Here is a 23964-nt window from a genome sequence, read left to right as displayed (position 1 = left end):
TTCAACACATAGCTATGTATGTGTGTGCATACATACATACACACACACGTACGGATGGATACGTATGCGTCTCAGTGTATATATGCATGTATACTTATACATAATTATACATGGCTATATACGTATACATACACATACATATGTAATATACACACTAAGCATATATAATGTATTCATTATGTTATATATTGTAAGTATACATGTATATGTAAGTATACTTATAAGTATATATACATATGTATTACATAAGTGTGTATACATGTGTATTTACGAATTTTGAAATTCAAGTAGAACATATAGACAAAGAAACCAAAGCGTAGAGCTCAAAGAATTCACAAAGTGAACACCCACAGTTAATCACTACCCAGGATAAGAAACAGAGCATAAGCAGAACCCCAGGACCTCCCATGCCCCTTTCTGGTCACTACTTCCCCCAAAGGGAACCACTTTCATTTGATAACACCATATACAAGGTCTGCCTTTATAGGAATGGAATCTATATAGTACGCAAGCTTCTGCCTGGCTTATTTCACCCAGTGTTGTGTTTGTACACGCTTCTGCCTGGCTTATTTCACTCAGTGTTGTGTTTGTGAGATGCATCCAGTGTGTGGTATGTGGCTGTAGATCGTTTCCTCTCATTAGGATCACTGTATAAAATACGCCATCATGTTTTTATCCACTAGTGTTGGTGTTCAGTGGCTGTTTCCAGGTGGGACTATTTAGAAGGATGCTATAAACATGTACATGTCCTTAGTACAGTTCAGTTTTCAGAGAGTTCAGTACAGTTCAGTTTTCAGAGAGAGTTTTCCAGAGTGGTTGTAAAATGATGGTCCCTCCAGCAGGACATGAGAACTCCAGTGGCTCCACATCTTAGTAACTCCTGAAACATCTGTAATTTTAATTTTAGCCGATCTGGAAGGCGTAATGGTACGACAGTATGGTTTTAGTTTGCAATTTCCTGATGACTGGAGAGGCTGAACACCTTTTCATGTGTTCAGCCACTGGACATCCTCTTTTGTCAAGTACAAAGTCAAGCTGTCTGCCTATTTTTTCCCTAAAGAGTTTTCTTTTTCTTGATTTATGGGGGCTCTTTATATATTCCAGATATGACTTATGTGTCAGATATATTCACTGCAAATCTAGATTCCCATTCTATGGCTTGGCTTTCACTCTCTCTGTGGTATCTTTTGATACACAGAATTTCTTATTTTAATGAAATCCAACTTACCATGCGTTTCCTTCACATTCAGTCTTTGTGTTCTGTTTAAGAAACCTTTGCCTATTCCCAAGGTCATAAAGATATCTTCCTATGTTTTCTTAAAGTTTTATTTTACCTTTCACATTTAGGTCTACAATCGTTCTGGAATTGATTTTAATGGAGGGTTGACTGTAGAGGCTAAGATTTGTTTTTTTTTCCATGTGGACATTCAGCTGACCTAACACTATTTATTGAAAAGATCTTTTCTCCACTGCACTGCAGTGTCACCTGTCATAAATCAAGTGACAACATGTGTATGGAGGGCTGTTTCTGGACTATTTTGATCCACTGGTTCATTGGCCTGTCCTTGAGCCAATACCACACTGTAGCTTTACGGTTAAGTCTTGATAAATGATCACGTGAGTGTTCAAAACTTTTGTTCTTCAAAATTGCCTTGGCTCTTCAAAATTACCATATATACCTTAGAATCAGCTTAAGGGACAAACAAAAAACAAAACCGGCTGGGGAATCTAAACGGGTTTGCTCTGAATCTACAGATCAATTTTAAGAGAACTAACATCTTTCCAGTATTGACTCTTCCTAATCTGTGAACATGCTTATCCCTCTATTAGGTTTTCCTTCCTTTCTCTAAATGCTTTATAGTTTTTAGTATAGAGGTTCCATACTTCTTTTATTTGACTTATTCCTACATATCTCCTGTTTTTAAAATACTATTATAAATAGCATCTTTTAAGTTTGTTTTAATTTGGTATGTCTTTGCTGTCCAGCTTTCAAGACCTTCCCAGGAGAGGAACTACCAGGTTGCTGCTGTGAGCTCATGGACAGACTATGCTTTATCACATCCACACAGTGACAACTGGCCACCTTCACTGACTTGAGCAACAGTGTGGGATTGCAACAACTGATATTGACCTAGGTCTCAACGTTTCTGGGTTCACTCCCTTGATCAGTCATCCAAATGGATAATCCTTCTTTACCATTAGTATCTATTTGGAAGTCAGGCTGCTAACAGAGCTTCCTTTCCTAGCCCATGGAGAAAAAAAAAATCTGGGCTAAATGACCTTCAAGTGATGATCAGTCTCGTTAGTACACATAACTGAAACACTTCAAAAGAGCTACTCTGTCACGTTTGAGACAATTTCAAGATATTTAAGAGTACTATTTAAACATTCTACTTCATAAGCCCTGAGATATACTGCTAGACAAAAAAGATAACGCACAGTAAAGAGGACATTTTACACTGTAATTCCCATTAAAAACTGAAAGGGTGAGAGAAGTGATTGGAGATGTATGTGTATCCTTATACATGTGTATTACCTTTCTAGAAGGATACACAAAACTGTTAGAAGTTGCTGCCTCCAGGGAGGAAAAGGGAACATGCATGCCAGAAGTGGGAGGGCACTCCAGTTTTCTTCGATAACCTTTTTGTACAGTTGGGTGTTTACAATGTGATAAACATCTTTAAAAGTAAATTTATGTTTTAAATTTTTTCAAAAGCAAGTATTCTATTCATTCCCATTAACCACTGGAATATCCCAAAGCATCAACATTTTGGCCTGACACTATCAACCAAACTGCCTCTTCCAGAAAAGAAGTCAAAAGAAATACTTGGTCATATGACATATCCAGTTTTTCTCCCCAAGAATAGTCACCGTACACTTTGCATGCCTAGTATCAGACCAGTAGTTAATACAGAAAAAAAAAAAGTGCTAAGGCAACATATATTGCAGATTTTTCAGGTCGGTCCATGTTTCAAACACTCCTTCTTGTCCCTAAGTATCAGTCCCTGCATCAAATTAACCTATTTAACCGATGTTTCTCCAGAACATGGAGACAAAGTCAGAAGCTATTACCTCCCAAATGGAATTAAACAATAATTAACATAAAATGCACAAGATCATCTGTCTACAGAAGAAGCCAGTTCTATGAAACTGTATAAATGTGTTGCTATTGAAACTGGGTTCTACCTCGAAAGCACTTCCCCTAAACCTCTTCAGGAATACAGGTAAGAGTAAATAGCCCAGCTTCTTTAAACAGTGAACTAGAGATATAAGGCAATTATCCAAGTTCCCCTTGAACCTAAATAAAATAACCCAGAAGGCCAGTGAGCTACCACTTCTCTGGGATTTCAAGAACTTACTGAGGTCACAGTAGTGAGGAACCTGGAGTCTCTGGTGTCAGAAGAAATTTCCAGATGAAAAGAGTCACTGTTGCTAAGGGAACACGGAGGAAGGGTGGTACACCAGTCCTACCAACATCTCTATGTCCTTTCTCCCTTGTTATCAGAATTCAATTTTGTTCAAGGCTCCACTGCTCAGGGAACATAAGCCTGTCCTCAGTTTCAGTTCAGGGATGTATCTATCCTGAATAAACCAAGCCAATCATGGCAACTCCATTCCACCATGGCTCTTGGTATAACGTAGCATGTGATACAATCCTAGCCTATTTGTTTTGAGTCAAAGTCTACTGTGAAGCTTCCAGGATGTGGTTTTTTTTTCCCCCTCTTAGAAAAATAACTGGAAAATACAAGAGAATCAACAGAAAAACTACTGAAAACAATCAGAATTAGACTGTTTACATATAATAGCATCCAGAGATCCAGTTTTCATATAAACATCAAAAAGCATGACAAAATGAAAAACTGAATTTAAAACTACCACCAAAACTATAAAATATCTCAAAATAAATTAAACCAGAAATGTGTATTTGAAAACATTCTAAAAGGCCTGAAAGACGGCTTGAACAAACAGAAAAAAAACCCATATTCTTGGGTAGGAAAATTCAACATTATAAAGGATTAAGATTTCATGTAACCCCAATTTTTAAAAAACCAAGTTATTTCTCTTTTTTGGAATTAGATTAGCTGATTTTGTGGGGGGTTTTTTTGCGGTATGCAGGCCTCTCACTGTTGTGACCTCTCCCATTTTGGAGCACAGGCTCCGGACGCACAGTCTCAGCGGCCACGGCTCATGGGCCCAGCAGCTCCACGGCATGTGGGATCTTCCCGGACCGGGGCACGAACCCGCGTCCCCTGCATCGGCAGGCGGACTCTCAACCACTGCGCCACCAGGGAAGCCCGAGTTTTTTTTTTAATGAAAATTGTTTAAAAAAAGTAGTACAATGACAGAAGACTAGCCCTATCATGTACTAAAGCTTATAATAAAGCCACAAAATTAATGGTATTAGCACAGAGATCAATGAAATGCCTTACAAAGTCCAGAAATAGATCTAAACATATATGGGAATGTATTATACGATAAATCTCATCTCAGAATTTGTGAAAAGATGGATGACTCAGTAAAAAAAAAATGTAGTCAGTCACAAAAATAGTCAAATAGGAAAAAAGTGTGATTCATACTCTTCAAATTCCAGATGGATCAAATATTTAACCGAGTAAACAAATTTAACAAAAATTTAACATCAGAACTATCTTCATATACTAGATTGAAATAGGATACAAAATTTAATAACTCTTTGGAGAAGACTGTATGGAAATAGGCACTCACATAAGTTGCTAGCACAAGGCTAAATTGGTTCTATGAAAATTATAAATGCATATCCTTTGGCCCAGCCATCCTTCTTCTAAGAACTTATCTAGAGCTAGACCTAGACCTTCACACATATGAAATCCCTTACGTATAAGGTTATTCACCACTATATTTTTGTAGTAGAAAAAAACTATGTAATATATATATACAAATGTAATAGAGTGGAAACAATACACATATCAATAGGAGACTAGTTAAATTATAGTAGTGCATACAATGAAATATAAGGCTATAAAAAAACTAATGACAGAGGATTCAATTACAACATCAACCCTCATATTTCAAAAAAAAAAAAAAAAAAAACCCCAAAACTAATAACAAAACCTCATGTGCTGGTTTGGGAAGATCTCCAGGATATTTAGATGACAAAAGAATGCTGTAGAATAATTTGTGTAGTATGCTACCGTTTGTGTAAAAGGTGGAGGGAAATAAGAAAATATTCCTATTTGCTAGCATATATTCAAGAGAACCTTGGAAATATATACCAAAAATTATTAACACTGGTATTTGTTGAGGAGGGGGCACACAGGAGGGAGGCTTTTCACTGAACACTCTTAAGTGCTTTCAAAATGTTTCAGCCACGGGCTTCCCTGGTAGTGTAGTGGTTGAGAATCTGCCTACTAATGCAGGGGACACGGGTTCGAGCCCCGGTCTGGGAGGATCCCACATGCCGCGGAGCAACTAGGCCCATGAACTACAACTACTGAGCCTGTGCGTCTGGAGCCTGTGCTCCGCAACGAGAGGCTGCGATAGTGAGAGGCCCGCACACCGCGATGAGGAGTGGCCCCGGCTTGCCACAACTAGAGAAAGCCCTCACACAGAAATGAAGACCCAATACAGCAAAAATAAATAAATTAATAAACTTCTGCCCCCAACATCTTCCCCCCCCCCAAAAAAATAGAAAATTTCGAAAAAAAAAGTCTCAGCCACGTGAATACATTACTTATGCAAGACATACCCTCCTCTCCTACTGAGGTTTGGAGTGTGGCTGGGAACTTTCTACAGGTATTCTCGACCAAGAGGAGTCGGTCTGAAGACGAAGGCAAAACAAAGACATGGCCAGAACCTGGATCGTCACCGACTGTAGAATTAAACATCCCTCTCAATTCTCTAACTTGGAATTTATTATACGGAGGTATTTTTCCTTATGTAAGTGGTTTTGAATAGGGTTACCTGTTCCCTGCAGCTGAGGGCATCGTGACTGTAGTACTAATGCGTGAGCTAAACCAGGCACCCCCTTGGTGAGGGTAAGAACAATAAACACCGTCTGTTCCAGACCTTTTTTTTTTTTTTTTTTTAGTGCTTTCCTTGGTCCTTCTTCTCCTCTGACTGCTGCAGACACAACCTCCCTTTCTAGTCTACACAGTATATACCCATTTGCACCGAATTTCTGTCTTGTGTTTATGTTTCCCCTGCCTGACTGAACTCTTTCAGAATGAGCATTATAAAAGGTGAACAAACCCCACCAGGGTCGCCTCTCAGCCCACCTCATGTGCCTCTATTAACTTCTGATTCTAATCTCCGCTAATTAAGAAAGTAGGCAGTCTATGTACCAAAGTTACTTATCTTTCCATCAAACCACCCCCAAATAATCAGTGATGCAGACAAAAAGCGACGGGTTGCCCCAAGTACCATTTCATGCTCCTTTGTAAGCGTAGTCAAAGACTACATTTCCCAGTCTCCCCCGCAGGCAGGCTGGAGCCACGTGATTGGTTACAGCCAACGGGCTGCTACATATGCAACTTCCAGGCGACGGCATATGAGGGGGTGAGACCTCCATACCCTCTCTCTTCTGCTCTCACAGTGAGCATGGAGGTCTCGTGTCAAAGACAGCACAGCCACATGGTGGGAAACCCTGAATCACCCTTTGAAGGGAGCTGTCCCAGAGAACCACCAGGCTTTATATGAGGCAGGCAAAAAATGCTTTCATCTGGTATTCCCCTGAGGGTCCCAGGTTTGTTTACAGAGCCCAGCCTATCACATCCCGACTCAGTCTACCTTTCAATCAACAGAAATCTGCTGAGCGCCTGCTATATACCAAACTGCCACTAGGTATTTATAAAAGATACTGGAAAAACAAAAGATTTTCATTCAGTGAGCAAACAGTTATTAACCATTGTGTTAGGTTTTGGTTCCCGTCCTCAAGGTATTTAAAATTTAGATGGAGAAACAAAATATACGCTTGCAAAAAAAAAAAAAAAGTATTAAAACCACATGGCTTCCCTAGCTAAATCAGCTCCCACTAATATTCCCTCAAAGCACAATATATTTTTCTGCTGAACTGATTTTACTTATTTGTATGAATCTTTAATTCATGTCTTTCTTGTTGAACTGTAAAGAGCTCAAATGCAAAAACTAGATTTGTTTTGTTTTGTTTAGGGTTTTTTGCCACCACTAATAACAGGCACTCAAAAGAAAAGCTTCCATTTACCATTTTTTATTCCTTAACTAGTTTTCATTAAATTATCAGAAAAATTTAATATTCTTGACTGCACTTAATACCACCTTAGTTCAATTATCCTTGGGGTCACTGAAAGAGAGAGAGAAGCACATCTTTACTGATTTCAGCATATCCTTTACATGCCACATGACCCAGAAAGTTAGTGTATTTCTGGGGCATAAATAAAAAGGATAAATTATTATGGCTTATCCGTTGTCTCACAGCTAATGATGCAGGGGTATATTCCTCAGAGATTTCCTACTTCTGGAAGAGTCGGTTCGTCATGTGTTCATAACTTCAAGCAACAAAGTATAAACGAATAATTTTTTAGGAAATCTCAGTACTATCAGATGGAAATCATCCTTATAAATCAAGTTTTAAATTGAAATAAAACATTCAAGGATCTAAAATGGTAGAGGGGCAATACTTTTAATGGAATATTCAATGTAAATTTCTTTTGCCTCCCTTGGCTGCCAATACAGTGAAATGAAATATAAATTGGAATTATACATATATATATATTTTAGCAGCTCCAAGGAAGAGTAAATATCTGAAATTAAATGTAAAGCTCACTCTAAAAAAATGTGAACATTTCATTATCTTCTATTCTTTTGAAGTTAGCAGTTGGTCTGCTTGTTAATAGAGCATTCCTGACACATTACCATCTCAACCTCTAAATAACTTCCGATTTCCTATAATCCTCAATATACTTGGTGGTGTGAAGATTAAAGCTCACCCAATTAGCCACCCACTACAGCCGAGTTAATCACATAATCTCAGATGGTCACAGAGCACTGAAGTATGCAATGATTTTTTCTCTCTTTACAAAGATTTAACTAATTGTGAGAATTGGCAGTGCTCTCAAATATAAAGGGCAACAGTGTTTTCAATCAGAAGCTGTGTCACTGCTTTATAAATTAGGGCTTATCTTCTTCCAAGAGACATTGTTACACAGAGACTTCTTTAACACATTTCCAAATGCCCTCAATTAGTCAACCATTGCTTACTGAGACCAAGTCTCACATCAAGGCTTACTGCTTTAGAATAAGGATCAGTAATCCGTAAGGTAAAACTCAGGTTCCGTCACATGACAGCTACGCATTCAATTATGGGATTTCTACACTCGTGCCTGTTTAAAGGAAATGCTAATCCAGACTGAAGTTTGACAATACTCTCCTCTCCTTAACAAGTCCACATATGACGAGGAAGAGGAAAGAGGAGGAAAGTTTTGGGGGGCAGGGGGTGGCAGAAGGACTCCCGAGAATGAGGGATGGGGAAGAGAGAGAAAGCAAAGACTTGGGGTGAGAAGAGGAGGAGGACACAGAGGAAACCAGAGAAGAGGGAAGAGCTCAGGAGGACAGAGAGGGTCGACAGTTTTCAGGGAGTCCTGGTTGGGTCAACTGATCTTGCATTGTTACCGCCAGTTATTATGGGGCTTCGAACTACCGATTAGCAGATCACCCCCAGTTCTCCAACAGCATGTGTGGTGATGATCTAGCATGAATGACAAGATGTGCCAGAGAGAGCAGGTCTGTAACATTTTCAAGTTCTGATAAGGCTTCCTGACCAATGTGTTTCTGTAGGTTGTGACCTAAAAGCAAGACATGAGCCACCCCCCCATCCCCTGCCTCCCCCAGTGACAAAGCAACCCACAATGATATCAAGAATGACAGGGCCTCCCTGGTGGCGCAAGTGGTTGAGAGTCCGCCTGCCGATGCAGGGGATACGGGTTCGTGCCCCGGTCTGGGAGGATCCCATATGCCGCGGAGCGGCTGGGCCCGTGAGCCATGGCCGCTGAGCCTGCGCGTCCGGAGCCTGCGCTCCGCAACGGGGGAGGCCACAACAGTGAGAGGCCCGCATACCGCAAAAAAAAAAAAAAAAAAAAAGAATGACAGAAGCCATCAAAAATATTGGAGGAATCCAGAGATTAGGGAAGCAAACAAAAACGATGGAGGAGCCCAGAACTAGGAATCTACAGGACTGAAGAAATCTTTGCGAGTCACTGGAGACCGTAAGAGCAACCGACGGGCAGGGGAGGGAATGAGGTTTCTCCAGGGACAGAGCTGTAAGGTCCCCGACAAGGTCTCAGAAATGACCGGGCAGCCTGACAGTCAGGAGGTGGGAGGGCAAGGTCGAACTGGGAACCCAAATCCAATTCATGTCTACAACTGAATTCAGATCCTCAGAAGGCTAGGTCCAAGCAAGAGTTATTTGGGTATGGGAGGTTGGGGAAGGAAGGAGAGGCCTCAAAGGTGGGGATTCAGGGTTTAAAAAAAAAAAAAAAAAAAAAAAGGCAAAAATAACACTCTGACATGGGCAGGTGGGTGAAATCAAAGACTGGAAACTCTGACCTCAAATCTAAGACAGTCTACTTCTAGCAATTTCCTCGACTTTAACCTGTGTTCGTGCACACACTCATCCATACACGTACTGCCTGACTCTATCAACTCCGCACTGCTGCCAGCCTCCCTGATGAGCTGGGGTTGGGCAGTGCTATCTGGGTGTTCATTTCACAGCCCTTGAGTACATTTCCCAGGGCTTCCTCTACATAAGAATTTGAGAATGGTTTTACCTTGTATGAATTTCCTTACTGATTAGATTCTCCTAGAATGTGTGTAGGACTTACACTTTTTTGGACAGTTATGGGCTGAACTGTGTCCATCCCTCCCAACACCCCCACCCCCAGGCAAAACTCATTCGTTGAAGTCTTAACCCCCAGTAATCCAGAATGGAACAATATTTGGAGATAAGTTCTTTAAAGAGGCAGCTAAAGTGAGGTCACGAGGGTGGGCCCTAATGCAGTAAGAAAAGGAAATTTGGACACGGACACACAGCAGACACACACACGGGTATGACAGAGAAGACAGAGGGGAAAACGGCCATCTACAAGCCGAGGAGAGAGGCCTGGAACAGATCCTGCTATCATGGCCCTCAGAAGGAACCAACTCTGAAGGTGACACCTTAACCTTGGACTTCCAGCCACCAGAACTGTAAGAAAATACATTTCTGTTGTTTGAGCCACCCGGTCTGTGGTACTTCATTACAGTAGCCCTAGCAAACTAATACAGACATGTATACACAGACATGGGTCCAGCAGGTCTAAAGCAATCCTAGCCCAACTAGGATTCACCAATAATTCACCCTCCAGGCCACCTACCATTCTCTTTCCTCTTTCTACCTCAGTGACTTACAGACTTTCTTTACAGTGAGCAATATCTAACTGCCACACTGGTTTCTCATTCTTGGGCACATTCCATGGTGCCTGGAATGGACCATCACGGTCTGTTCTATCCATTTTACTTCATCAAGACAATCCTCAGAAGTCATGTCTCCTCTACAGGGCTCACACTTTTAAACTCTTCTGGAAGCTTACTTTGAATTACTCTAGATTTCTGTGTCTGAATAAAACATATGGTTCCCTCAAAGTTTCATCTTGAGAGCGTGGAAACCAGCCTGGCCGGTTACCTTCCTTATGTCAAACCCTGAGGAATTAGTTACCCCTGCTTCAGTTTCCCCTCAGGCTGGTCTTTCTGTCCCTGGCCAGGCCAACCATTCACCAATAAGCAACACCTGCAGGCCTACCAGGTGGATCAGCCTTAAATTAAACAGAGGAGGAGCAGGGGGCGTCCTGGTGATAGGACTTCAGAGGCCTTGGTGGGCCTCCATCCAAAACACATCTGCTACTGACCTGCTAAATTCCCTAAAATCTTCCTACTGCTTTATTTACTTTGGGCTCAAGGAGGCTTCAGCTAAAATACGTCCAGGAAGTCACTGCCAGCATGGATTCCACTGCTAGAATGGATGTGCGACTGTTCACCATCAAGACCACAGCCAGCAAGCCGGCCACTGAGAAAAGGGACACAGAAGGAGCCGTGGGAGGTGAGAATGGGAGGGAGGAGAACAGGTGCGGAACATGAAACGGGACTGGTCAGGGAGGCCAGGTCCCCCTCAAGCACTCAGGGCTGGGACAGGAGGGACACGGGGTCTCCGCGAAACAGAGGAAGTGACAGGAGCTCGCTCCCCGCCGGAGTAACATCGTGTAGTTGTAAAGGCTTTAGAGTTCACAAAGCCCTTCACATTCCAATCACCTCACCTGGTCCAAACAATGAAAAAGAGGCAGAACACACACCCTCATTTTCAAGTCAATGATTCTGAAGCCCAGATGACTGACTAGGAAGCAACAGAGCAGAGTCCTTCTAATTCCTGGTCCAGCTCTTCTTATGGTGCAACGGTTAAGAGTTCCCAGCTGAAGACACACAGATCTAGAGAAAATCCAAACTCTGAGACTGATGAGTCTTAGAATCATGTGCAAGTTACCTGACCCCCTCCAAGCCTCAGCTTCTCTCCTGTAAAGTGGGATGTTATAAAAATCGAAGCGCAGGCACATACAGCTTAGCATAGTGCCCGGCACACAGAAAACACGCAGATGGAAGCCGTTAGCGCTCATCTCTCGGACCTCGTGAGAGAAAGCAGTGGTTCTCACCCTGCCACCCACCACCGAGGAGCTCCCCGCCGTGTTACTGCTACCCAGGCCGCCCGCCAGACTACTCGTTCAGACTCTGCAAGTATATGGTCTGGACGCTTGTATTTTTCTTTCTTTTTTTTTTTTTTTTTTTTTTTTTTTTAAGACTCGTGGGTGATTCTGATGCTGAGTGCCACAATTAAGAACAAGCAATATACAGCAATATTTCAAGCTGGAAGGGGCATTCAAAACACCTGAGGATCCTGTTCAAATGCAGATTCGATTCAGTAGGGCAGGGGCGGGGTCTGAGACTACATTTCTAAACACAAACCCAGGTGATGCTGAACCTGAACAGGTCCTGCTTTAAATAGCAAACAGATTATCACAGGAGAGAAGAGGGGTGACCAAAAAGAGATGGGGGTGACAAACAATAGGAGTAACTTTGACATACTGAGATCTAGAGAAGTCATTCTGGCTTATACACGAGTGAACTTGAATTTTACGCTACCTAAAACAGCCTGTTTGTGGCCTATCAAACATACATTGTACACCTGTTTTAATTACTAAAGAAAAGGGCACACTGACCAGAAGTAAAGGCTGTCCATGTTAAAAATAAAGATTAAAGGCCCCTCTTTCTGGGACGCCAACGTTAATCCTCCTTTGATAAGATTCCCTTCCCAGGTGCCAAGTCCATCCTGCCGTACGTATACATCCTGGTCTGTTTTTTTGAAACCTTGAAGAAATGTATCCCTGACTCGTTTAATGTACTTTGTTCTAACAAGATATAAAACTGTGCTAAAAACCCTGCTTCTCTGGAGCTATTTCTCAGAGTGATCTGGGAAGCCGGCTTCCAGGCTAGTCCTCAGTTGGGCTCCAATAAGACTCTTCTATTCTTACTATTATTTTTTGTCGACCCAAGTGAGAGGGGGACCAAAAATCAACCACACCCCCCAGGAAGACCTAAGGCCCAGAATCGGCAGCGACCACTGCGCAGGCCGCACCTCGCCCGCTGGTAACTCGCTCCTCTTCCTCTGCAGCCATAGTCGGACAAACTCGATAGGGCTGAGATTGAGAAATTCGGTAAGTCGAAATTAAAGAAAACAGAAACGAAAGAGAAAAATCCACTGCCTTCAAAAGAAACGACTGAACAGAAGAAGCAAGCAGGCGAGCCCTAAGGGGGCGTGCGCTGCCAATATACACTGTACATTTCACAAGCACTACCTTCTTATTTTACTTCTTTTAGCTGTTTAACTTCGTAAGATGCAAAGAGGCTGGATCAAGTTTAAATGACCGTACTGCCCCTTTTCACATCAAAGGATGGAAAACTACTGACAACGAAGGCCGCGCCCGCCTCTCCCATCCACCTGTCTGGCTGGCAGGAAAGGAAAAGAACTTGCATGTTGGTGAAGGAGGAGGCTGGGATGACAGTGAAATCTAGAATAAAGAGTAAGCTGGTCCAAGGTGTCCTGCGGGCTGTAAAATGCAGTTTAATTAGAGTGCCATTTTTTGTTGTTGTTCAAATGATTTTAATTATTGGAATACACAATTTTTTTAATATGCAAGTTTTAAAACCTGGGGGAAAAAAGACCTAAGGCCCAAGTGGGCCCCTCAATATCATTAAACGACAATGAAGAGAAGCAGAGCCTGACACACAGGAGGCTCTCCCCCAACAGTCACCATCACTAGTCGTCAGAACGGCCACCTCCACGACAGAGGAGGATGTCCGGGTCTTCTCCTCCTCCAACCATCACCTCTACTTGGCCCCTCCTCCCCTACGAAATTTGCTTCTCCCGCCCCACGATACCTTTACTACATTTCTGGACTTCAATGTGAAGACCCGCCCTGACAGAGGGTACTCTCTCCTCACCTTGGATCCCCTTGCTCACCGGTTCTTTTTCACCAGCCCTGAATCACCACCTTCACCCTCCCACTTCACTCCTGCATCCACCCGAGCAGTGTCTGGCACCACAATAAATCAGCAAGCTCACCGGAGTCTTCCGCGTCCGCTTACAAACCCTGCCCAGGACACAGCCCCTCCTTCCCTAACTCCTGGCTTTTATTTCTCCAAACGAACAGCTCCAAGGTTTCATCTAGCTTCCCGAATTTCAGCGTTTCTTTCTACAAACTTTGGATTCCACGCTCCCGACAGGCAGCCGCTGCATCCTCTTCGGCTTGCCCTTGGGCAGTGGTTTTTCAAGCCTGGCTGCAGATCAGAATCACCTGGGGCCCCTCTATGACCACGCCCTCCAGGCCCCTGGATTTAATTGTCTGAGGCTGAGCCTCGTTAAAAAACAAAAACACCACCCTTATCCTCATCTCATCTGTGATGGTTCCCACAATGACCTTAAGAGAGTTCTAGAAGCCGGGGGGAGGCCAGTTCTAAAGATGTCACAATTTATACTTCATTAACTTCATCTGGGTAGGCCGGACCGCTTCTCTGGGTTCTTCCAGCAGAGCCGGGTACAGAGCAGCTGACAACTCTGTAGAGTGTGAATTACTCTCCAGCAAAGAACAGAGAGAAGAATCCAATGGCCCCACGCCTCTAATTCTATGAGCCATGGACTACAACCTTTAGGACACATTTTAATAACAAGTCAGTTTAAAAAACCATTTTCAGGGACTTCCCTGGCGGCCCAGTGGTTAGGACTTCGCCTTCCAAAGCAGGAGGAGCCAGTTCGTTCGATCCCTAGTCGGGGAGCTAAGATCCCACATGTCCCGTAGCCAAAAAACCAAAACATAAAACAGAAGCAAAATTGTAACAAATTCAATAAAGACTTTAAAAATGGTCCACATCAAAAAAATCTTTAAAAAATCATTTTCCAACACAGATAAGAACATGACTTCCAGAGTTTAAAAGGCAGCTAACATAGCAGAAAACTCAACCTCAAGAATGAAAAGACATTGTCTGACTTTGTATTATACCTAAATAGCCTTCCTCCAAGATGGGATTCAGCTGAACATATCTGGTTTACTAAATCTAGAAATTTAATGAAAACTACATTGCATAGAAAATGACAGTCAAACACTATAAATGAACAGACTATATTTTACTAGTTAAAGAAATTTTAAAAAAAGAAAGAAATTAAGCCATTCAGGACATAGCTGTAATCTCTGCAAATAAATTTCACCCACCACACAAACCCTGTAAAGGAAAACATCGTACCTGATGACATCTGGTTCTGCACCCTCGTTCTTAAAGGATGTCAGAAGTAGTCTCTCTCGAGTTACAAGATCATCCAAAAGGTTTTGTCTTCGGTCTCCTTCGAGCTGCGTTCTGCAGGCATCTCGTTAAGGTCCAAGAGCAGGTGAATTACCTCATTTGACCTATTACGTTATTAAGTGAGCTCTCCGAGTCAGAAAGGACTGTTACAGACTCTGATCAATCCTACCCAGAAGAGGCCTGAACCGACCTTCTCCTCCTGCTCTAACCTCAGACTTCACTGATACTTCCAGTAAAGGACCTAGACAGAACCATCGCAGAGGGACTTACAAACACTGACACATCCGCCACATGAGATCCTTCACTGAGAAATACAGCTGGTCAACACGATTTTCCTCCCAGCGGCCACCCCTGAAATGTCCTTCCTCTCAACAGGGCAATGTGACTCAGGAAGGCATCAGGCTTTGAGTTTTAGGTCACAGTGGTCAAGGGTTTTTCCTAGACACTAATACCCTAAGATACTCTGCTAAAAAAGGAAAAAGGGAAAGACAAGTTTTCTATGTTGCCCCCTTTCTTCCATGTTAATGAACACCTATCAACACACGTGGAATGTATTTTGTAAAGGGCTACTTTATGTAACAGATTTGCTCTAAAAAGCTGTTATCATCGGCTCATTAAATACATTGCATGAGCTTTAATTCTCAACAAAGTTACAAAGAAATCATCATATTTTAATGTGTTAATCTACTAAGCATGCTCGACTAGGAGTCCAAAGGCCGGCTAGTCCTATTTTGATCATTACCTATGATCCTGAACCAATTACTTCACCTTTTTGTATTTGTTCCTTTATATGGCACCCAGATAATCTCTCACACCTCTTCCGGCATAATCCATGGCCCCAGTTTTCCTGGTTCCAGTAAAAGTGAGACTACTACTTTGGATTTCTGGATTTATTGATACTTGTCCTTTCAAGAGGGGATATTAAACCCTGCATTTAGGCCCCAGAAGTTTGAGAACTTGGCAGAATCAAATAAGTTTCCCTGGGTGGGAAAACCACGGCCCAGTGAATCTACTTTTGTTGATAATTTTGAATAGAAAAAGCTGGCCAGCTAGCAAAAAAAGCAAATAAACCCATCAAAAATGTTCCCCAGTAACAGATATTAGTTAGAAAAATCATAAACCCCCCCCCAAACCAACGTAACTAAGGAGTGTTAGTGACTTTGAATACTTAAAAAATAATAATGGATACATTCTCTCAACATTCCAGAATGCCACACTTTCCTGAGAAAAATGACTACCATCGCTTTTCCGCTTCCTGCTTGACTAAAGTCATTAAGAACCCATCTTGGAAACCATGAAGTAGCAACTGTAACTAAGAAACAGTGAGCTTAAGTCCTTCCTCTGTACTAATAAAAGGGCCAAATATTAGCCTTCTGATCAATGCAACGCCAAGAATAAATATCAATGTGTTTCAAATCAGTGGCAAATTGTCAATAAAGCAGAAGCCTCTTCTATCTAAAAAAACGCTCCTGGGGGTGGGGAGAGACAGAACCTATGTCATGAATTACACAGGACAAAACTGAATTTTAATCATGGAACACTATTAACTATATCACAATGCTGATTAGCCTTGTCTTCTGTTCTACGCTCAACCTACTCTGGCAATCTGTGGTTTTGTTGGGATTTTAGTTATCCAACCATCCAAGCGAGCATAAGCTGAACGATAATCCAATATTACAATTAAGCACAGATCTGACTGGCTCAGGGGTTTAAACATAAAAAGTAAAATTACATATCATTAGAAGATGACTTTGGAGAACTTTCTAATACTCTTAGAGTAAGAAAGATCTTTCTAGTAAAGAATGAAAACCCAGAGGCCATGAAGGAAACATTAAATCTGGCTCTATAAAAATTTTAAATATCTGCAAAGTAAAATTACAAGTGACAAATTAATAGTGGCAAATTTTAAAACAGCAAAGGATATAACAGGGCATAGAAAAAAGAAACAACAATAATGCTAATCAAATGAAAAAAAATGCAGTTTCACATTAGTAAAAGAAATGCAAATTGAACCATGCTATCACTTTCACCCATCAGGTAAGAAACTATGACAGGGCGATTCTGGAAAGGGGCAAGGAACCAAGCACTCTCAGACATCCTTGGTGGGAATGGAAATGGGTTCAACCAATTGCCACTCTCCCTTTTATATACATAACAAAATTTAAAAGGCACATTCTTTCAACAGGAATTTCTCCTACAGATATATTCACATGTCTATACAAAGATGGAGGAACAAAGATGTTCACTGCAGCATTATTTATAATAGCCAAATATTGGAAACATTCTAAGGTCCGTCAATAAGGAACTAGAACACCTCTACAATGGTATGTTTTGCAGCCCCCCAAAAAAGAGAGAGAAGAGGAAAGCTCTTTATGTATTGATGATAATGATAATTAACATTTCTGAGCACTTACTAAGTGCTACATAAGTTATTTGGTATGGAATAATCTCCAAAATAGTGTTAAACAAAAACAAAAAGCAGCAAAGAGCTAAACAGTGAATAGTATGCTCTCACTGCATACACTAAAAAAAATCAGAGAAACATATATGTTTGTATATACACTTAAAATTTATGGAAGGATACACAAAAGAGTTGCCTCTAAGGAACAGGAACTGGGGATTCAGGGTGTAAGGGAGACTTACTTCCCATCCAATATTGTTATGGACTGTTTGACTCTATCAAATGCTAATTAACAAAAAATTTCAGAACCAAACGTATAATATGATCCCTCTGTAGTCAAAAGCATTTTATATTTACATGTGTATATATTTGTTCATGCCTAGAAAAGTCTGTGATGGCAGGTACCAACCACTAACACATTAACTATGAAAGAATGAGCTGGAATAGGATGGGGATGGGGAAGAGAGAGAAGAGTCATTGGTTAAAAATAAGAACTATAGGGCTTCCCTGGTGGCGCAGTGGTTGAGAGTCCACCTGCCGATGCAGGGGACACGGGTTCATGCCCCGGTCTGGGAAGATCCCACATGCCGCGGAGCAGCTAGGCCCGTGAGCCATGGCCGCTGAGCCTGCGCGTCCGGAGCCTGTGCTCTGCAACGGAGAGGCCACAACAGTGAGAGGCCTGCGTTTCGCAAAAAAAAAAAAGAAAAAATAAGAACTATACAGGTAGAAAGTACTTTTTAAATAAAAACAATAAAGGCAAGTTTTAAATTTAGCAGGTATTAGATATAAACTAGTTGAGAATAAATTAAAAGAACATCAATTTTAGGAGCAATAAAACTTGGTGATTATGTTTTGAAGATTAGTAAGTGAAGAACAGAATCACAGACAGCTGATGCTAGGAGAGGCCTATCCGAGTCTCTTGTTCTTCTGACCAGGAAACCAGGGCCCTGTGCAGCTGGTAATGACAATAGTGGGCTAGAGCCCAGCTCTTTCCAGTCTAAGTCAGGGCTTTCCTACCACCTCGTGTGGGGCTTGACCACCAAACGTTCCAGAGGCTCCTCCACCCTGAGGCCCCCAGTACTGCTCACTTAACTTTGCCACTTCTTAGCATCCTGTTAATAACAATACTGGTAATATTAGTTCAGAATATTCCCAGAGACTCCCTGTAAATCTGGGACAACTGGAAAACTGTCCAGTTAGGAACGCTCACTCTACCTCTTTGTTCTGTTTTTATTTTAACCTATTAAGAGAACAGAGCATAAGGAGATGGGGGGAGGGTAGGGGAGGTTGAAGAGAGTAGATAGATGCACAGCCCTTCTGCATAGCACACTTACTATACAGAAGCTGTTGTTAACGAGAGGTCAAAGAATCGTCTAGGCAGTGGTGACGCTGCATGGATGTGGTCTCATGGTAGTTGGGGGAGGCGAGGACAGGGTAAGGAAGGACAAGCAGAACACAGGGCACACAGTCAGTGGCCAGAGCTGGGACCTCCTCTTCCACCAACGTGGTGAGTAACCAAGGAAGAAGGTCAGAGAACAGACAAATAAGGAAACAGAAGAGCTAGCTACCATAGTACTTTTTCATCGGCTAGGCTGATGTTACATGTAATTATAACCAGTTCATGGCAATGCAACGCTGCAAATGAAACTGGGTCCTGATTTCGTATCACCAATACCCATGACCAACATGCCTCAGCCCAGCTTCTCTGCTATAACCTGGGAAGCACTTCCAACCTACGATGGAGTGGGCTGAAGATGGTGCTGGATCCAGGGGACGTCCCACCCCCGCTCTAGCTCCTGGAGTTTCTCCTTATTTGGTAAAAGGCTTAAGAATTTAGGCAAGTCTTACGTGCAGATTAATTGCTCTGGAGAAGCATAATTACTTCCCACTGCCGCAAGAAGGACTGCACAGAGACAGTGTAAGGTCCCAGAGGCCAGAAAAATTTTCTGACTCACATAGTACTTCATTCCTTTCATTTTACTATTTTTTTTTTAAGTTAACAAACTCTGCTGAATATCTATTATATACCTGGCCAGGTCCTTATCTTCCTCAAAGCACTGATCATATTTTGCAAGTAGTATCGTAATACTATCACTACCTGTGTGCTTTGATATACCCTCTTTCTTGATTATAAACTCCATAAAAGGACTACGTGTAAATTCTCCAAGATGGCTGTAATTTTAACAATGATAAAATAGTAAGTAGCAGCTAATCCTCGAGGAGGGCTTACTTTATGTGAAACACCTTCTATGCATATAATTTAATCCTCCCAACAATCCCATAAGCTGGGTGTACTTTGATTATCCCTATTTCACAAATGAGAAAACAGGCACAAAGAAGTAACTTGCCCACAAAGGGTTAATAACTATCTTTTATTTAACACCCACAATTATGGGGGTGGCTTGTCCTGTGAGATGCTTTAAATATATTTTCTTCAACTTTCACAACAACCTGCAAAACAAGTATGATTATTCCTACTCTACAGATTAATGAAACTAAGGTCAAGAAAGGCTACGTTGCTCTCTGGCCTTGGGGAAGTGATGGAGCTGGTCTTCCACCTCAGTTCCGTCTGGCTCCAAAGCCAGTGTTGTTCCCAGTATTCCAACGGTGCCCAGACTTTTGGATTTCATGGAGCAGAATTATTTCCAAACAAACTGTGGGGATGGCGATGGGGGGATTTATATGGACCAATTATACATTTTGCCATCTATGGACATTCCAAAACCCGCAACAGACAAAAGTCTTATCTACTTTTACTATCATGGTGAAAAAGCAAGCAGATGTTAATACCCAAAACTAGGGAGAACCATGTAAACAGACTATAAATCAGAAAATTTCTACTGAAATAAGAATTATCTTGTCCTTATTTTTCTTACAGTAGCAGACACCAGTGAAAACTTTCATGGCCAGGTGCAGTGTTTTAGAACCATTTCACCTCCACTGGAGCCCCGAGGGGCTTTCCCTAAAATCTATCCAGTGAGCCTCTCCACACCTCCATGTATCCAGGTTTGTTACACGGTGATTGGGGCATCTATCCTGCCATCTACCTATCTGTCTACGCATCTTTTTTTTCCCAAAAAAATACAAAGTGGAGCAGAGTTATTTATGGATTTAAAAAAATTATTTCTAGGGAATTTCCTGGTGGTCCAGTGGTTAGGACTCGGTGCTTTCACTGCTGGGGGCCTGGGTTCAATCCCTGGTCAGGAAACTAAGATGCCACAAGATGTATGGCACAACCAAAAAATAATAATTATTACTATTTCTGCCGGACTTCTCCCAAGAGACCAAAATACCTTTTGATACTGAACCCCTCTGTAAAGTGATTTTTAAAAATTCTTTTAAAAGTACCAGAAGTGCTGCCTTTGAAAACCCCAACAAAAAGACAAGCTTCATTTAAAGCTAATTCTAAGAATAATTTTAGTATTCCCTGAAATTTCCTATGCGCCCTCCTGTAAACACACCTTTTCTCAGCTGGTGAGGCCATTATAATCCCTATCTCCAAGAAGCACTGTGAACAGAAGTTAATGTTTTTCAGCAATTTTCAACTCTCTGGCTGCAGGACTTTCAATTATGAATTGCAAGTTAATCAATTTGAAAGCACGCCACTTTCATTTTAATTTCACATTTATTCTTGCTAGAGAAAAATACTTCTTCAGGAAAGAGCAGTAACATCTTAGGCCTAACCTCCCAGAATTTAACTGTTTGGAAGGCATTTTCATAGGACTTATCTTTCCAGCAACTCCTAGTGTTCTCTGGAAAACTTCACGAATGCAGAAAGGCATAAATTTATTAAGTAAGGTACCATAAACTCAACTACCCAACACAGTAAGGAAATGCGGTTTTCAAATATTCACGTTAAAAAAGTCACCCAACATTAATTATGCCTCAAGAAAAAGGATTAAAAAGTCACTCTCCTGGCGATTTATGGACACAAATTTTTCTAAGAATTACAACATCATAAAGTATACCTAATAAACCATAGTGAAGACTGTTTAATCTTTCTGATGATTAAGAAGGGTCTTGAGGATTTGCATTATAAACAAGATTTGTCTTGGCATTACGGCAACATGCCAAGCAATAGGGAACTCTAGTTGAAGACAGGCCACGTGACAGTGGACTGTATTCTATCACTAAAGTAGAATTCAGCTTTTAAACAAGTGGCTTTGGGTTCAGACAGCCCTGCATTGGAATCCTAGCTTTCCATTTCTTAGCAGTGGGGTCTGGGTAAGTTACTTAAGCTCTTAAATATTCTCCTCCTCGGTGTGAAAAAATTCCTCTGCTGGAATGCTGTCCTTTCTTTCCAACTTCATCAGTGACTTGAGGTACAAGTTTACCTTGGCCTCAATACCTATTTTGTAAAGAAGGAAATGAACCACCCAAACAACTTCATAATATGAGGTTATTAGGCCTGACCAGTTGGTATCTGATACATCTTAAATCTGGAATGACAGCTGCCACAGAATTATCTTATACGTTTGGGAAGAGGAAGGTCAGGGAAAGGGAAGATGTGAGGAAGAAGAGGGGAAGTAAATAGAGGCCTTTGTAACGTGGAAGCTGCCTCCTTTCCATTCTATCTAAGAAATGGTCTCCCTGAAAATACAGAGGTTTATGAGCGCCCCCATGGGGTGGATTATCTGAATTCCATTCCTAGTTTTGGCTGCAGTTCCAGTAGAAATAGACCCAATTATTTGAAAAAAATAATTAGATTTTAAAGAAAGCTGTTATATTCCAGACGAGTTTTTGATTTCTCCTGGGAAATTCTAAATTATTCACATGATGGTCCTTAAATATTTTCATAAATATTTCATATTTTCAGAGTATTTAATAACTCTGGTGTTTTCAAATGCCTGGTGTTTCATTCAGCAAATTCTGAGATCACCACAAAGCCAGAGTCTATGAGATTTCAAAATATGGTCAGACTGCAAGCATTTAGAAGAACAAAGTCAATTATTACTGTAGCGTGCTTGGTGCACCCCATAATTAATAACTAGCAGAAATTATTAATAGAAAAAAGTAAAAGTTATTAATTTATATCTTCTTGCCCTATAGGTTTAGCACATAAATATTATAAGATGCATAATAATCAGTTACCTGTTAGCAAATAAAGTTATTAATATTACACTGGGAAACAATATTTAACTACGTTTCTAATACATGCGATTTAGGTAATATTAAAATGAGTTTGCACACCTTGATCCCATGTGCAGAATTCCAAGTACTTAGTACTGAAAGTGGAGAACACAGCTCTGCCAACTTGAGGTCTATATATTAAGACTTGTGCATTTTGATAAAATAAAAACTCCTTATATAATAGACTGTGCAGTAACAAATGATGCCAGATGGAGGGTAAAGTTACAAACTAAACATATCAGAATATTCCAACTGTGTTAAAAATAAGGGCCCAATTGTTTACTGAAATTAAACTTATATTTAAAACCTTAGTGTTTTAATAAGTGCACACTGGAAATCATGCAACTATCTAAACCAGCCTCCCTGGTGACATACAGTGGTGATACTTGGAGAAAAACATTTTTAAAACAACTTCTATTGTTTTATCTAAAAAGCTATATTCCTACATTTTCCCATGTTTAAAATTGGGCAATAACAACCATTTCCCGAGATACCAAAGTTTGGTACAAACTAAAGACAATAGAAAGGAATGGTAAGAGAGGACCAGCTTGAGGTCAGTTTTAAACTCGGATTTAAAGGATTAGTTTATGTAACAGGTCAAGTGTATTTTCCTAAATTGATCAGATTATGAATTTCTAAAAAAAAAAAAGAAAGAAAGAAAGAAAAAATATTTTGGGGAGTTCCCTGGCGGTCCAATGGTTAGGACTCCGCACTTTCACTGCCAGGGCCCAGGTCGGATCCCTGGTTAGGGAACTAAGATCCCACAAGCCACTGCATGGCGTGGCCAAAAAAAAAAGAAAGAAATATTTTAATTCTTGGCATTGTTGGTGGGAGGCTGAGGTGATGACATAACTTGCTTCAGAAAAGTGTCTCCCACCCCCCAAAACTCCCAAAACAGGGGTACTGTCTGGACCTCTAGAACAATAAGGCAAAGAAGTCACATCTCAATAATCTACATAATTGGGGGGAAAAATGCATCTTTTCTACTGGTACTGGCTTCTCAGAAAAGAAAATGAATCGTTCAAAACTCTGGGAACTACAGAAGCAGAATCACAACTCAAGGGTGTCATGGAAGTTCTCCTGCTGGACCACCTTCAAGGCAGTCTAGACAGGTAGCAACATGGGGCTCGGTGTAAATACAGCACTGACAGAAAGCATGAGCTTCCTGCACTATTAAGGTTACACCCAACTAAGTTAATTCCTGTCGCGTGTCTTGCTTTGCCAGCATATTCACTGTAAAACATGTAACAGACGCTTAAAATAGAAATTGAGATTATAGGCAATATTTTGGAAACCAGGTCTTCCTCAAGCTGTGGAAAAATCTGGGTGGCCCAGATTCCTTCCTTTCTTAAAATAAGACTGCTTGCTTGTCCTCCCACTCTAGCAAGAGGTGGAAATGTTTACATGGATACATCTGATGTGTTGACACAGCTCTTAGCAATAAGTCCTTCAAAAGGGCGATCTTTTCCTTCAGTTTCTGCAACAAAGCTCTGATTGTCACCGTAAGCTGAAAAGAAAAGAACACAGCCTGAGTATGCTAGTCC

At 41.2% G+C, this 23964-nt stretch overlaps 1 protein-coding gene across 2 annotated transcripts in view; it reads right to left on the bottom strand.

Moving 5' to 3' along the window:
- The window catches only part of STX8 (syntaxin 8), a 247639-nt gene that overhangs the window by 210191 nt on the left and 13484 nt on the right, over nucleotides 1–23964 (bottom strand). For both annotated transcript variants that reach the window (XM_060082510.1, XM_060082511.1), the window contains exons 3-4: nucleotides 23833–23927; nucleotides 14833–14943 (exon numbers count right to left, since the gene is read on the bottom strand). In XM_060082510.1, the coding sequence (XP_059938493.1) occupies nucleotides 14833–14943; nucleotides 23833–23927 (206 nt within the window). The remainder of the gene's footprint in view (nucleotides 1–14832; nucleotides 14944–23832; nucleotides 23928–23964) is intronic.

Source organism: Mesoplodon densirostris, chromosome 18 (assembly GCF_025265405.1).
Source record: "Mesoplodon densirostris isolate mMesDen1 chromosome 18, mMesDen1 primary haplotype, whole genome shotgun sequence".
Classification (NCBI taxonomy): domain Eukaryota; kingdom Metazoa; phylum Chordata; class Mammalia; order Artiodactyla; family Ziphiidae; genus Mesoplodon; species Mesoplodon densirostris.
Note: the sequence above shows the minus strand (reverse complement) of the source record. Positions and strands in the feature narration are given on the sequence as shown.